The 14,854-nt window shown below is 43.1% G+C and overlaps 1 protein-coding gene across 2 annotated transcripts in view; it reads left to right on the top strand.

The window, feature by feature from the left end:
• The window catches only part of LOC147102729 (myosin-10), a 179,376-nt gene that overhangs the window by 18,398 nt on the left and 146,124 nt on the right, over window positions 1-14,854 (top strand). For both annotated transcript variants that reach the window (XM_085963478.1, XM_085963480.1), the window contains exons 2-3: window positions 4,703-5,064; window positions 14,296-14,452. In XM_085963478.1, coding sequence (XP_085819604.1) covers window positions 4,720-5,064; window positions 14,296-14,452 — 502 coding nt within the window. In that variant the 5' untranslated portion in view covers window positions 4,703-4,719. The remainder of the gene's footprint in view (window positions 1-4,702; window positions 5,065-14,295; window positions 14,453-14,854) is intronic.

Here is a 14,854-nt window from a genome sequence, read left to right as displayed (position 1 = left end):
CTGGAGTACTGTGTGCAGTTCTGGTCGCCTCACTATAGGAAGGATGTGATTGCTTTAGAGAGGGTGCAGAGAAGATTCACCAGGATGTTACCTGAGATGGAGCACCTCAGCTATGAAGAAAGACTAAACAGGCTGGGGTTGTTTTCCTTGGAGCAAAGAAGGCTGAGGGGGGACCTGATTGAGGTGCACAAAATGATGAGGGGCATAGATAGGGTAGATAAAGAGGAACTTTTCCCCTTAGTAGGGGGGTCAATAACAAGGGGGCATAGATTCAAGGTAAAGGGCAGGAGATTTAGAGGGGATTTGAGGAGGAACATTTTCACCCAGAGGGTGGTTGGAATCTGGAACTCTCTGCCTGAGAGGGTGGTAGAGGCAGGAACCCTCACAACATTCAAGAAGCATTTGGATGAGCACTTGAAATGCCATTGCATACAAGGCTATGGACCAAATGCTGGAAAATGGGATTAGACTGGACGGCGCAGACACGATGGGCCGAAGGGCCTCTTTCTGTGCTGTAAAACTCTGACTCTCTGACCATTAATTTCCCGGCCTCATCCTCTAAGGGACCAACATTTACTTTAGCCACCCTTTTTCTTTTTATATAACTACTAGCTGGGGAGCCTCGCGTTGCGAGGGCAATTTTGGGGCGCTTGGTCTCCCTGCCCGTGTGTGTCCCCTCCCCTCCCCCTCCCCTGTCTCCCTCCCCTCCCCCTCCCCTGTCTCCCTCCCCTCTGTCCCTCTCTCCGGCCCCTCCCCCTGCCTAGCACCTGAGGTCCGGAGCTGAGGTCCCCCGCGTATCGCGCGGCTGATGGACGGCCGCTGTGGGCGGGCGGGCGGCGCATGCGCGGTCAGTGCGGGCGGCGCGAGCCCCCCGCGATTTCCCGAGGCTCGTCTCTCTTTTTTCCCCCCCCCCCCCCCCCCCCGCGATTTCCCGAGGCTCCCCCCCCCCCCCCCCCTCCTATTAAATTGTTATTTAATTCCCTAACACATCATTAAAATATTTACCTTAGTTCCCTAACACCGTGTGGGGGGGGGAAATTGTGAAAAATCAAGATGGCTGCCACTCACCTCTGTTCAGAAGGATAAGGCCCGCCCACACACGCACCGATTGGTCGATCGGTCAGGTCACCGAAGCGTAGGATTGGTCAATCGTCGAGTCACTCGACACTCAACTGTAGGAAGGAACCCGCCGTCCGATTGGTGGACCTCGACGTCACACGGTCGCTAATGAGTGGAACGCTGAACGTTTTTGGGATACCGCGGGTGGGATTTTTGTCCGGCCGAAACGTAAATACGCCTATGACCGGTCCGGAATCGCAAGCTTTCTTTTGAGGCGACGCGCGCATCGGTACGCTCTAACTTTCAAACGTATAGAGAACGGACAGACATCGGGACAGACAGAAGAGCCGCTATATATATATATATATTTATATTTATTAAAAACTCTTACTATCTTTTTTTATATTTTTGGCTAATTTACTTTCATAATCTATCTTCCCTTTCTTAATCGATCTTTTTGTTATTTTTTGCTGTCTTTTTAAAGTTTTCCCAATCCTCTCTCCTCCCACTAGATTTGGCTACCTTATATGCCCTTGGTTTTTAGTCGAATACTATCCTTAATTTCTTTACTTAGCCACGGATGGCTGTCTTCTTTTACACCCTTTTCTTCTCAGTGGAATATATATTTTTTGGAAGTTGTAAAATAACTCCTTAAATGTACACCACTGGTCATGTATCGTCTTACCCTTTAATCTATTTTCCCAATCCACTTTACTCAATTCCGCTCTCATACCTTCATAGTCTCCTTTATTCAAGCTCAGCACGCTTGTTTGAGATCCAACCTTCTCACCCTCTAATTGAATATGGAACTCAACCATGTTATGGTCACTCATTCCAAGGGGATCCTTTACTAGGACATTTTTAATTAATCCTGTCTCGTTACACAGGACCAGATCTAAGGTTGTTTGCCCCCTGGTCGGTTCAGTTACATACTGCTCTAGAAACCCATCCCTAATGCACTCAATGAACTCCTCCTCAAGGCAGCCTGCCCAATTTGATTTATCCAATTAATATGATAGTTAAAATCCCCCATAATTATACAGTGCAAAGGCGCGTTTGAGCAGTATTCTGCTGCTTTGCAGGCATGGCTAGTACTAGTTTTGACGTTAACTCTTTCTCTCTCCACAGAAGCTGCCTGACCTGAGTACTTCCAGCATTTTCTGTTTTTCATTATAGTAAATACTAGCTCTTAAGGGATTTAAAAGGGAAATGGGTCATTTTTGCATTATGGATTGGAGGTAGGAAAATCAGGGCATGAATAACTTTCTAAATCTAACCTATGAAAATTTTACTTTTCTTTCAAGGGTAGAAGTGTGTAATCATCTCCAACATATGGAAAGCATTAAAGTACAGTAACTGCATATTTTGCATCTGGATCGCCAGATTGAAGAGAAAAAAGTGGTGTACAAAATCTTAATTTTGATTACATGCATATTCATCTTGCTGCACACAATTTGGAGCACTGGGTGAAAACCTCAATCATTTGTTCCTAAAAAATCTGTTTAAATTATTGGGCCGTGTGTTAAACTTAAACTTGTATTAAATATTGTTAATGTGTAGCACAGTCGAGGATCTTGGATTTAAAATGTACTCCTACCCGGGTGGAACATTCACTTTGAGCCCTTAGTTTGCAGCATTGTAGGTATGGAATCCCAGAGTAAGACAGAAACTGGTTAAATAAATTGTAGCTAGAACCCCTTGATTACTGTGCCCACTAAAGGAGCAGTTCCACATTGTTGCGATGCTTGTTGGATGTCACCTATTTCTTTGAAGGTTAATGTCAGTGTGCACTTAACACAAAAAATGGGGGTATTTGCACATTTTGCAACTAGTATTTTATTTGGCTTTCATTAGTTTATTTTGGAGCCACTGGACTTTCAGGGCTTGACACTGATCCAACAGTAAGAACAGTTTGCAAGTATCTATTATAGTTTCGGCCTAATGCTCCAGTTCTTTTCGATTAACATTTTTTGTTAATGGAACGTAATCGTGTTGATGTGAAGCAGATTTGAAATTCAGAGGTGTGTTTGAGATTCTTGCTTCAAAAGAACTGTTTCAAATTAGATTTAAAATTTATCCTGCTTTATTGTAAGGTATCCAGATAAAATGAAGAAAACTGTACCAGGTGACATGGCTGCAGTGTGATTGGAAAAGAGAACTCCAAAGGAAAGCCATAGCAGCCTGCTATTGAACAATCTTGGCAGAATTCTGGAAAACGGGTCACTTGCCCACAGGCGGTGCACAGTCTAAAGGAAATGGTGGGGTGGGGGGGATAATTTATTTTATGCAACAAGTGCCACTTAATATTTAATTAGAATTATTTTGTTGTTGAGAAAATGACTAACAGAAAAACCGGTGCAATACAGACTTGTCTCCTGCTAGATTTGGTACTAGTTTGAAGTACTTACAAAGCATGCTGGAGGCATCTAGTGGTAAGCTAACCTTGTGAAACTGCTGTGCACTCACTTAAATATATTTCAACAGCAGAAGTGTTTAGCTTTTTGTAAGCCATGATCGCAAGGTGGCTCAATATGTCACCACTGATCTGAACTAACTATCCTTTATCCTCCCATTGCATATCAATTTCTGTGTTGAATTAATATGATTAGTCACCTAAATTATTCATCTATCTAGACTTTTAGCTAAACACTGTCTCATGATATTTCAAAAGGTATTACTGTAGTCACCTGAAAATATTTTCCAGTAACTGAATGCTACTGGCTCCTCTTGTCCTGTGTATGATGGCTCATGCTGGAGTAGGGTTCTTGGTCAGCGATCCTATGATTCATTGCCCATGTAGGTGATCATGTGATCCTAGACTGAGATTGCCAGTTGATGGGCTTTTGACTGTGGGTGGGGAGGTGACACTTTTGTCTTGCCAATGCAGAATGTTAGATTTGTATAAGCTTTCAGCCATATTGGGAAGTGGTGGAATGCAATCTCTGGATTTAAAAAATTGAGCCCATGACCTTCACTTTAGCTGATCTCTGGAGTCATGGCAATACTTGAGAACTCTGCATTGTCACTGATCTATCTAAACTTAACCAAGAAGTGCAAGACTCAACCATTTGGTAATATTGGTGCCAGAACTTTGTAATTCACACAGGACTGAAATGCAGGATTTTCTGCTTTAACTACACCAGTTCCTCACCCTTGTATTGGGAGCTTGTTATTGATTCCTTAATTTGAAAAACTAAATTCCAAGTTCAATGAGTACGTACTTCACTTTGTTCTACATCAGAAAAGTTTAGCTTTTTCCCATCTTCGATTCATGCAACCTTTACTTTCCAGCCGAAAATTCTAATGCCAATATTTGTGCAGTAGCATGAATGTAGTATACAGAAGAGTTATCAGTTAAACTGTTGCAATAATGTTTTCTTAAATTGCAATACCCTTAAGCCTGGTAGTTTGGTGTACAAAGTCAACATTTTTTTATTCTGATCTAAGATAGTTGTATAAACATTTCAATGAATTTGTTCTACCAAATCACATCATGAAATGAGGGCAGTTGTGGTTTTTAAATGTGCCTTTTGATTTCTAAAACACTCCTCTAGGCTTTAGGACTACTAAAAACCAATATTACTGCAGAATTTATGGCTGTTGTTAACTGTATACTTTAATGTGTTCCTTCTATTTACTGCAGGTAAAATTTGAATTCTGATGGCACAGCGGAGTGTCCCAGAAGATCCGGAGAGGTATCTCTTTGTGGATAGGGCTCTGGTTTACAACCCTGCTACTCAAGCTGACTGGACAGCTAAGAAACTGGTGTGGGTGCCATCAGAACGCCATGGGTTTGAGGCTGCTAGCATCAGAGAGGAGCGAGGTGATGAGGTTGTGGTGGAGCTGATAGAAAATGGCAAGAAGGCCCTGGTCAACAAGGATGACATTCAGAAGATGAATCCACCCAAGTTCTCAAAGGTGGAAGACATGGCTGAGTTAACCTGCTTGAATGAGGCTTCAGTCTTGCATAATTTGAAGGATAGATACTACTCTGGTTTGATTTATGTAAGTTTCAAATGTTTAATGTATTTCCTCATTTAAGATGAAAAGTTGTTTTTTGTCAAAAGTGACTTGGGTTCCATTGACTCTAGACTTGCCTGTTTTAGCTGGAAGAGGCGGAATGGAGGTCAGTGCTACGCCTGTTCCCTTTGAGAGAAATGGTGGTGGACAGATAGACTATGTTCAAATTGTAAAGAAAGAATCCTTTCTTGCTGCTTAAGACAAGCAAAGGTTTTTCCCTCAGAGTCCAATAGTAATTGTTGCCAGGCCCACCTTCCTCTGAGTAGAGGTGTATGTACGATACATTATGATTGTGTGGTTGGCGGTAATCAATTAATTGGCCTAGAAATTGCGAGCAGAGGTGTACCTCCGGCGTACACCTCCGACCCGCGAAACAATTCCAAAAGTACCTCCTGGCGCCCAGACTGCAAAGAGTTGTGGTCTCAGGCTTCCAGGCGGACGGCAGCGTAAAGGTCTTGAGATCGGTAGCGTCCCTGGGATCAAGTGGACGTGCGCCCGGTCCTCCAATGACCATGGAGAAGTCCATTGCAATCATTTACAAATGGAACCCCCTAATGATATGCAATGGCATCCCCAACTAATTATACAATGTACAGAATTGCAATTTTATTAAGCTCCTTCATTGCACCAACCTCAATAAAAAAAAATTTTGATAAATAATTTTAAACCTCTTAATCCAGGCCAATATATGCATACATTAATTTAAAGTTTGTGCATAATTTTGGATTTTTAAATGTTTTATCTGCTTTGTATAGACGCTTGCGCTGATTCAAGCAGGCCCTACGCCTGCTTTTACCAGCCGTAAGAATTGCATGGGCAGTTGTTGGACAAATAACCCAACTCTGCACCACCAATACTCAGTTTTCAGGTGGTTCGGATGACCTGTCAAAGCGTACCTTGACAGATCGCAAGTTCTGGATTTTGCGCAAGCATGTGTGGGAATCCGGGACTTGCAGGGCCTTTCAAAGGGATGCAACGGCCTACTCTCCCGTACTCTGCAGACGCCCTCACAGACACTGCAATTTCAGGGCCTATACATTTTGATTCTGGTTGTGTTTATTAAAATTATTTATGATTCATTGATTTTAAATGACTGAAAATGACTTTAAAAAAAAAAAAAAAAAAATATACAGACCTATTTTCTAGTTAGATTGGGGTATAGGAGTGAGTTCCTTTTTAGTAATTTTAAAATAATTTATTCAAAACGTGCCCAAAAATCCAGCTTAATGTTTTGGAGCCTCCTCGAAGACCCGCAAACGAGTGCAATTAGCGGAAACTCAAGTGGTGATTAATTCACCCTGGGGGCGTGGCCGGTTTCTAGTGAAATGGTTTTTTAAAACTAGCGCAAAAGATTGCGGAAACGCAAATCGTTCTGAACGCAATTTGCGTTTAAAATTCCGCTGTAGCGGTTTGTGTAGATCGCCACTAAAGAGCGTTTGACTTCAACGAACTATTAACAACAAGTTGTTTATTTACAGGAACAGACTACAGGAAACTTTGTGCTATCCAGCACCCACGGGACCGAGCTACTGCTGTTGCCTCAAAACTTCCGGATAGACCAGCGTCAATGTTATCAGATAGGAGCTTTTCATCTCCGTATCTGACAACAAAGACTGTTGCTTAGCAACAGCTCGTCTGCACTCGGCCCGTGGCTTGGAAGCGTCTCTGAAGCTATTGCTAAGATACAGAGACGCTTTCTAGAGCCTGCCGTATCTGACCACAAACACTGTTGCTCAGCAACAGCTTGTAAACACTCGGCCCAGTAGCTTGGAAGCGTCTCTGAAGCTGTTGCTTAGCTACAAAGATGCTTTCCAGAGCCTGCCTGTGAAAAGAATGCTAGGAGAAGAAAAAAAACCTAAAAACGGCTGCTGATTTCTGCCGTTAGATCGAAGTTGCCGGACATTCAACCTCCGGATAGCACAAAGTTTCCTATAATTACATCAGGTAAGATGGCTGACTGTAGGCGCACCGTGGCATAGATCTTGTCCCAGCGGGGACTCCACGATGACTGAGTTCGCAGTCCTGTGGAGAGCGTGATGATGTCATCGTGTTTGTGTTGTGACGTCATCACGTTCGCGTTTCCCGCGCTTAGGGCGTCACGTGATGCGCGTCGCTCCCGTCGGCTGGCCGATGCGGCCGAAGACGCTAGGCCGGGCTGTGCTGGCGGCCGTCCTGGAAGACCAAGTCGGGCCGGCAGCTGCCGCACGCACGTCACGTCATACGTGACGTCAGCACGTTAGGGTGAATCGTAAAGGGGCAACAGCCCCAACAGGTAAGTTATACATACAGTAAGGTAAGTTAAAGGGAATTATGTGTCTTTATGTAAGGTACAACGGTGGTGCCGCCACACCGCCATCTTTTGCAACAGTTAAACCAATATCGGGGAAATTTTCGCTGTTTTAAGCGCAAAATCCAGGCCGGTATATCTTAATATCTCAGTTTTGGAAACCGACAATCGCCTTTTTAAATGTCACTTCTAAACGCTTCCTTAGGCTGCAGAGACTACGTGGTGTTCTGGTATGTGCCAAAGGCAATTTGAAAAGTATTGATTGGGGAGTGTTGATTTCTACAAAGAAGACATGACTGCACTTCTTCAAAAGTAATGCAGTGGTTGTGACCTGCTTCGGGATGTCCTATGGCTGTGAAAGGCGCTATCTAAATAAAAGTTCGTTCATATTGCTCATCCTAGATGAGGGACTATTTCCCAGGCCATCCAACATGTTTGAAACAGTTTACAGGAAACTTTCTGGTATCTGGCACTGACGGGACCGAGCTGGTGCCATTAGATCAAAACTGCTGTATAAACCAGCGGCAATGTTAAAACATAGAGCTTTTCAGCTCTGTGAATCAACAAACCCTGTTGCTTAGCAACAGCTTCAAAACAGTCGGCTGTAGCTGCAAGCGTCTCTAGCTGAAGCTGTTGCTTAGCTACAGACCTTGCAGAGCCTGACCCGGGGGGTGGGGGGGGGAAAGCAACGAGAAGTAAAAAAAACTTATAGAAAACGGCTCCTGAATTTTGCCGGTAGATAGCTTTCTGGACTTCTAACCTCTGGTTAAACAAAAGTTTCCTGTAATTTGGTTTAATACTTTTCTGTTTGTTCCTCTTCTGAAGCCATCCGCATGTCTCCCTGGCAGGTTAACAGCAAGCTGATATGAAAGGTTATGGTTGGGAACTATGTTCTAGGTCCTGCCTTAATTGTTAGAGCAACTGTTGGTTTTTCTATCTTCCAAGGGGGAATAATGAAGTTTTTATATCACTAGAAATCTCTTTGCTTATCTATTTTCTGTCGATCTGTTTGGTAGCAATGGGCCATTTGGTAGTAATCGAGTAGAAACCCTGACTGACTTTTTTCCCCCCTCCCCTTACACTTTTTAACGTTGTAAAGTGTTTTCTGAAGCATGTCTTGTGATACGAGTAACCGCAAACTAATGGCTTAGCTTAGAGGATTCTCTGGCTTTTGGGAATCGCAAGACATTTGTTCTGCCGTGAAATAAATTCATGGGTCACTATTGAATGGAGGACTGTCTCAATAAGTAAGGTTGGCATTTTGCCATATTTGAACTGGTGGCACACAGCTGAATTAATTGAAACACTTGCTGAGTCATTCAGTATCATTTGCCACTGTTTAGTATAGGGACTACATCTAATTTATGCACATGGATTTTAAAGTGTATTGCAGTCACTTCTTTAAAATTTTCTTTTCATCTTGCTCTTTGAGGTGCCTTCAGTAATTTAGAAGGAATAATTGACTGTTTTCACCAGATTAGGCCATGAAAAGTCAGTTTTTTAACAAATCATTCATTCCTGAGGAGTAACTGTCGATAAGTGGGTGGTATTTTACTTGCTAAGGAGATAAATTCTGTAACTGTGGGAAGAAGCGCTTGTTTAGTTTGTGATCAGTTTATGGACATTATTGCACTGGAAAATGAATGACAAAATTTGGGTTTGGGGAGATGCCATTGTTTCTTGCGAGAGGGGATCCATTTAGGAAGTTTTAATCACCTTGTTATTCTCTTGTGCTGTAGGCAATGACTTGTGCTGGAGTATTGCAGGGGCTGGCAGTCTTGTACGTCACCCAAATGGCAATTTTTTATCATTTTAGACATTGTGGCCTAGAAATTCGGTGGGCTGCGTCACTAGTTAGCGCCTAAAGAGGGCACTCAGTGGCTTTAGCGCCACTGGCCACGCCTCCTGCAATATTTAGCTGGGGCGCTAATGGCGGCGTTAGCCTGTTGTGCTGCGCCGCCACTGATGACGTCATCGGTGTGCGCAGCGCCCCGCTACCGCCCCGATCTTGATATTCGGTAGCGCCCGCCTCAAGCGCCGTTCGCAAATTGCGCCCGGTTCATGGGGCCTACCTGTGGCGGCAGTGGCGCAAATTAAGGTGGAGGTGCGGGGCGGCCATTTTTTTTGGCGGCCGCCTGCCAGCACCTCCATCCCCGGCCTCCTGATCTCCCCCTGCGGCAGTGCCGGCTGTTTTCCGAGAGCCCGGCACTTCTCCTCGGTGCCGGGCTCTTTTGCCGGCACTCACGATCTCTGATCGCGCTGGTGCAGGCCCCTCCCCCTTAAGAATGGGAGGAAGGCCTGCAGTACCACAGCGCGCTGTGGCACGTTGCGTTGCGATATTCAGTTTCAACGCCCTAAGAGGGACGCGGAGCGCCTCGAGCCTCGCCCCGTGTCCCTCTTGGGGCGTTCAAGCTGAATTTCCGGCGGTCGCAACTGCTCCGATTTGTTGCGCTAATTCTGGTGCCCAGGTGAGCTTGGCGCCCTGTTTGCGGCGCCACCGAATTTCCCCCCCCCCCCCGTGTCCACAGCCTGTTCGATTCAGGGGGGCATAGTTGTGCCTAATTATATTCTTGCCGCACACCATGGTCAGCAGGGGATTGATGGGGATCATGAATAGGAAGCCTGACTTTTCACTCGCCCTCCAGTCTAGAGGTTTTGAGGCCAATTGTAGTGCCCTTACTTGATGGGTTGCTGTGTAAATTACCCATGTGACTAATGGAGGAACTATAAAATAGCTGTTAACCAGGATATGATCATTCTCAGTCTTGTTTGAGTTGCTTTATTAACTGTAGTAGAGGTTCTGCCAGGGCCAGGAACCATGTTCTGTTGTACTCTTCCCTCTAGTGTGAACATTTTTCAAGGCACAAAGCACATTCTGAGTAGCCTGCTAATATTGGCTTGTTTGCCAATGAATATGCTATGTTGTCCAACGATGATCTCCTTTCTATCCTTCTCTCGCCTTTCCTCTTTTATGTTAAACTGCTGTAGTAAGGATCTTTCATGTTTGTCCTGATGGGTGTGGTACCATAGGCACCCAGCTTGCTGTTGACATCTGATGCAAGACACCAAGTATTGGGCCATTTGAGCCTGGTGCTGTTGGCTTGTTTGTTGAGCAGGGCTCCTGGGAAAACGCCTGTGCAGGTCAGTAATTGCACCTGATCTCGCTGGCTCCTGCTGATGGCACTGTCATTGCTTTCTATATAACCAAACAGAACTGTAATTAAAACAAGAGTCTCATTTACTCTTGAGGGATAAATATTAAACTCGCTGAACTGATCTCTTGAAAGAGGAGTGAGGTAAGGTGAGCTAATGTCACCTATCTCGGTGATTGTTGGACGGGACTCTAATGGAAAGATGAGGTCAGTCAATTGGTGTTTTTAAAGTACAGGAAACTTTGTGGGATCTGGCACGGACGGGACCGACGTGGTGCCAGTTCATCAATTCCGGATAACAGAACGCTATAGTAAAAGATACGGAGCTCATAGCTCCGTATAAAGCAACAAACCCTGTGCTTCAAAACAATCGGCACAAGTTGCAAGCACCTCTAGCTTAGCAACAGCTTCAGCTACACCCTTGCACAACAACAAATGAGTAAAAAAAAAAGTAATAAAAGTAAAAAGTGTTATCTGAACCGACTCCTGAATTTTGCCGGTGGATAGAGCGTTCTGGTTATTTAGGGGCCGGTTAATCGAAAGTTTCCTGTAATGCAGCATACCTTTTTCTTCAGATTGAATAAGATAGTTACTACTAAATCCAATAAGGATTTCAAGAGAAACATCTCTTCAGTTAAGTGCTGAGAATGAGGAACTCTACCACATGGAGTAGTTGAGGCCAATAGCATAGGTGCATTTAAGGGGAAGCTGGATAAGTAAATGAGGGCAAAAGGAATAGAAAGGTATGGTGGCTATTGCCATCTTTTGCCAAGTCCATGCAAGATGGGGTCAAAGGGAGAAGTGAAATGTTTATTTGCTGTTACTGAAAACTAGTTGAAAGTCTTAATCCCTCTCATAAAACACATAATTGATTACCAAATTGACTACTTAAAAAGAACCATGTCGGGTTCAGGTTTCCAGTCAACCCCCTCAAAAGCTGGATTGTCCAGTCAAAAACCAACAGGTGGAACCGTGGTGCTGCTTGAATGGTTGGTGAATTTAAACATCATCTGTCGGGTGGCTGCTTTTTTTTTAAAGTTAAGTTCTTTTTAACTAGATGGGCAACTTCTACAGAATTGATCCATTGTGGAAATTGAGGGTTGACTGGCTTTGCTTTTTTTAACTCGAGGAATGAACTAAGCTAGTTTTTGCATTCTGTGAATGAAGATAAATGCACTCTATATTAGCATGGCTGATTAGCTGTATAAACATTGTTCCTTTTTTTTAAAGATCAGGATTGTAGCTGTGCCAGGCTGAGCTTTATTTAACAAAACACCAATTAAACAACAAGAAAACTTATCTGTGAAAACTGTTTTTAAAAAAAAAAGTGACTGTAACCACACCTTTCCTCCAATACACTAGTCTGGCTGGCTTGTGGTTAGCACAGATTACAAGTCTGCAATCAGGAATGCTGATTTTATTTTTATTCCCTGATTGTGGTTTTAGGAGCCTTAGTGTCTGAGTTTAATTTCCAGGTCCCTGGGTTGATTGCCTTTCACTGATGCTGTGTAGTTAGTTTCTTCTGGCCTGTTTGAAAAGCCTTTTAAGCTTCCACTCTGGCAGTAATGCACTACAGAATTCCACTGGTCTCTTTGTTTGCCAATTCTAGGTTTTAAGTTGTACCCGACAGCTAAAGCATTCTTGCATATGCAGGCTTCCTCACTTCTCGAACTGAGCTGTGTCCTGACAAACAATCTATCTCAACCTGATGCAAGGGATTTGCCTTTCAAAGCGGCAGATCGATACTGGATGTAAAAGGAGACGATATAAATTTAAATCCAAATTACAATCTCTCGACTTGAAGTTTCGATTTCATACTTGGTGTATTCTGTACTACCGTCTCATCCATAGTGAATGAGTCATTGCTGAAGAGATTGATTGCATGATTGCAGGTCTGTTTTAAAAAGAAATTAAAATCAAGATTCTCTAAGTACTGACCCAAATAAAGGCCATAACTGGATGTAGCAAAACACTGGTCAGGAATTGGTGACCATGACCTAACCTGTTAAATGCAATGAAAGATCAGTTGAAGGTTATGCAACACTGCCATGTGTGCTTAGATTAATATAAACTGCTTGTGTGCTATGTTAATGGATTCAATCCTACAGTAGTTGTACAATTGTATAAACAGCATTAAGTATCACTGTTTAGCATAACTTTGGTGATTAATCTCAATATAATTGAAATTTCAAGTCTCTGGTGACAGAGTTTAATCTGAAGGACTTTTTGGCTGGATCCCAGGAGCTGGCTGGATTGTGAAATGACCAATCAGCATCTTTAAAACTTTCTCATTTTTAAAAACCTCTATCCAAGCAGTACCCTGGAGTTTGCTTTCTTGACTGACTGCTAATATTCCCAGAACTTTGGGTGTTCAGACGGTGCCTGTACTTTAAGGTACATGGTATGCCCTACTTGCAGATTTCAAATATTTCTTCAAGTGCCACTCTAATGTTAACTGGTTTTGCCATGGTTGATGCGCATGTGCTTTTCCCACCAAGTCCCAGCAAAATTGTTCTCCATTTCCATTCCACTGCCGAGCCAAAAAAACCAGGAAATATCCCTAACCAAATGTTGAAGTCTGTTGGTGCATACATGCTGGAGTGAATCTAATCCTGAGAAAATGTGACATCATCCAGTCTCTTCTCTTGCCTCTTCTTCTCTAACCCCCCCCTCCTGGACCTCCACAATGCTGAATGGTGACATGAAAATGGACCAATGAACCTTCCTATACCTGTTTTTTAAAATTAGAAACACACCAACATTTCAATCCATTATTCCTAAATCAAGATGTAGTGATTCAACTATTTCACTGGAAGAGGACAGAACTTTGAGCCCTGAGGGCATGCAGTCTGAAGGAAGTGGATTGAACATAGAATGGAATAGACAGTAAAATTGTGAGTAGGGTTGGAGCATAAGTGGTGGAGCTAACTCCCAAGACAGAGTGGGAAAGGACTGAGCATTCTGAACTTTGAGAACAAAAAGAAGTCTTGTTGTATTTATGAGCTCCAATAGTGGATTTATAGAAGTTCTGAGCAAAGATAACGTTGGCTTGTGATGCTTCAGACTGGTTAGCTGCCAAATTGGATGGGGAGATTTTCTTAATGGAAGCCAGTAGAGCAGCAGGCAAGATTGAACTAAGATTCATTACTAGATCTGTTAGAGAAACTTTCCATTGGAAGCTTGAATAACATCAGCCCATTACTGGGAAGGATCAGAAGAGTTGAAAAGCACAAGCTGGTCCTGGAATAAGCAGCAAAGAATTCTTTGTCCCAGTTGGCTGATTTGGAGTGGCAAACAGTACTGCTATACAAGTTAAAGTTGTTGCAAGGTAGTGTGGAGTGAATGGAGCAAGTCCCTGTTCCATCTCTCTTCCCAAAATCCTTGCACAGTCCCCAGTTAAGGGATATGCCAGATATTCAACTGAAGAACAGACCTGCAATCATTAAGAAATCCTGGTAGTTACGTTTGAGTTCTGCATAATTATCCATTTTGTATGAGTGCTTGGATTCTAGAATTTCAAAGTAGCTTAGTACAAAGAGTTCCAAAACTGGGAGTAATATTCAGGCTAAATTTTCTTTCTTGCCTGTCGCCCAACAGCTAGAAGCTTTGATGTAGGGGAAGATTTCAGTAATCGATAAAAGACATTTGCTCTTTATATATCTAACTTTTTAAAATACTTGTGTGGGATTCTGCATGTAGGACCTCGAGCTTTGATCTTAACATGCCATTTGTTTCTTTCAAAGTTCTTAATGGTGTCTCTTGTTTCTCCTTGTTTAGACCTATTCTGGACTATTTTGTGTGGTCATAAATCCATACAAGAATCTCCCCATTTATGCTGAACAAATTATTGAAATGTACAAAGGAAAAAAGCGACATGAGATGCCACCACATATCTATGCCATCTCTGAAAGTGCCTACAGAAGCATGTTGCAAGGTAAGATGCAGAACTATTGATGTGGGAGCGGAAGAAAAATGACCTTCAATTTTCAATGATACTTTCCCTTTGAGCATGTGGGGCGTTTTCCTCAAAATACATTTGTTGTGAGCCTGGAATTTGTTTCGATACTTGCAGCAAACGTTTTAGCATTCTAGTTGTTTGTGCTTTCAGATGACATTAAAGCATCTGTTCTAGTCTGAGTAGGAACATTAGTTACTAATTTGAAGTTGAAATTGGGACAAGGTCTCCTGGGATGCACAAATCAAACATGTTTTCTTTGTGTTTCTGTTCTCATGCTTTTATTTGAAAACTGCTGGATAATGCTCCATTTTGCTTTTCATCTTAAAGAGCATTGTGCACCAGTCCTGTCACACATTTGAAAAGGCTTCTGGTGAGGGT

This window comes from Somniosus microcephalus, chromosome 21 (assembly GCF_052327205.1).
Source record: "Somniosus microcephalus isolate GS21.2 chromosome 21, FLI_Smic_1.0, whole genome shotgun sequence".
NCBI classification, from domain to species: domain Eukaryota; kingdom Metazoa; phylum Chordata; class Chondrichthyes; order Squaliformes; family Somniosidae; genus Somniosus; species Somniosus microcephalus.
The sequence above is the reverse complement of the archived record's forward strand: the minus strand, read 5'-3'. Positions and strand labels throughout refer to the sequence as shown.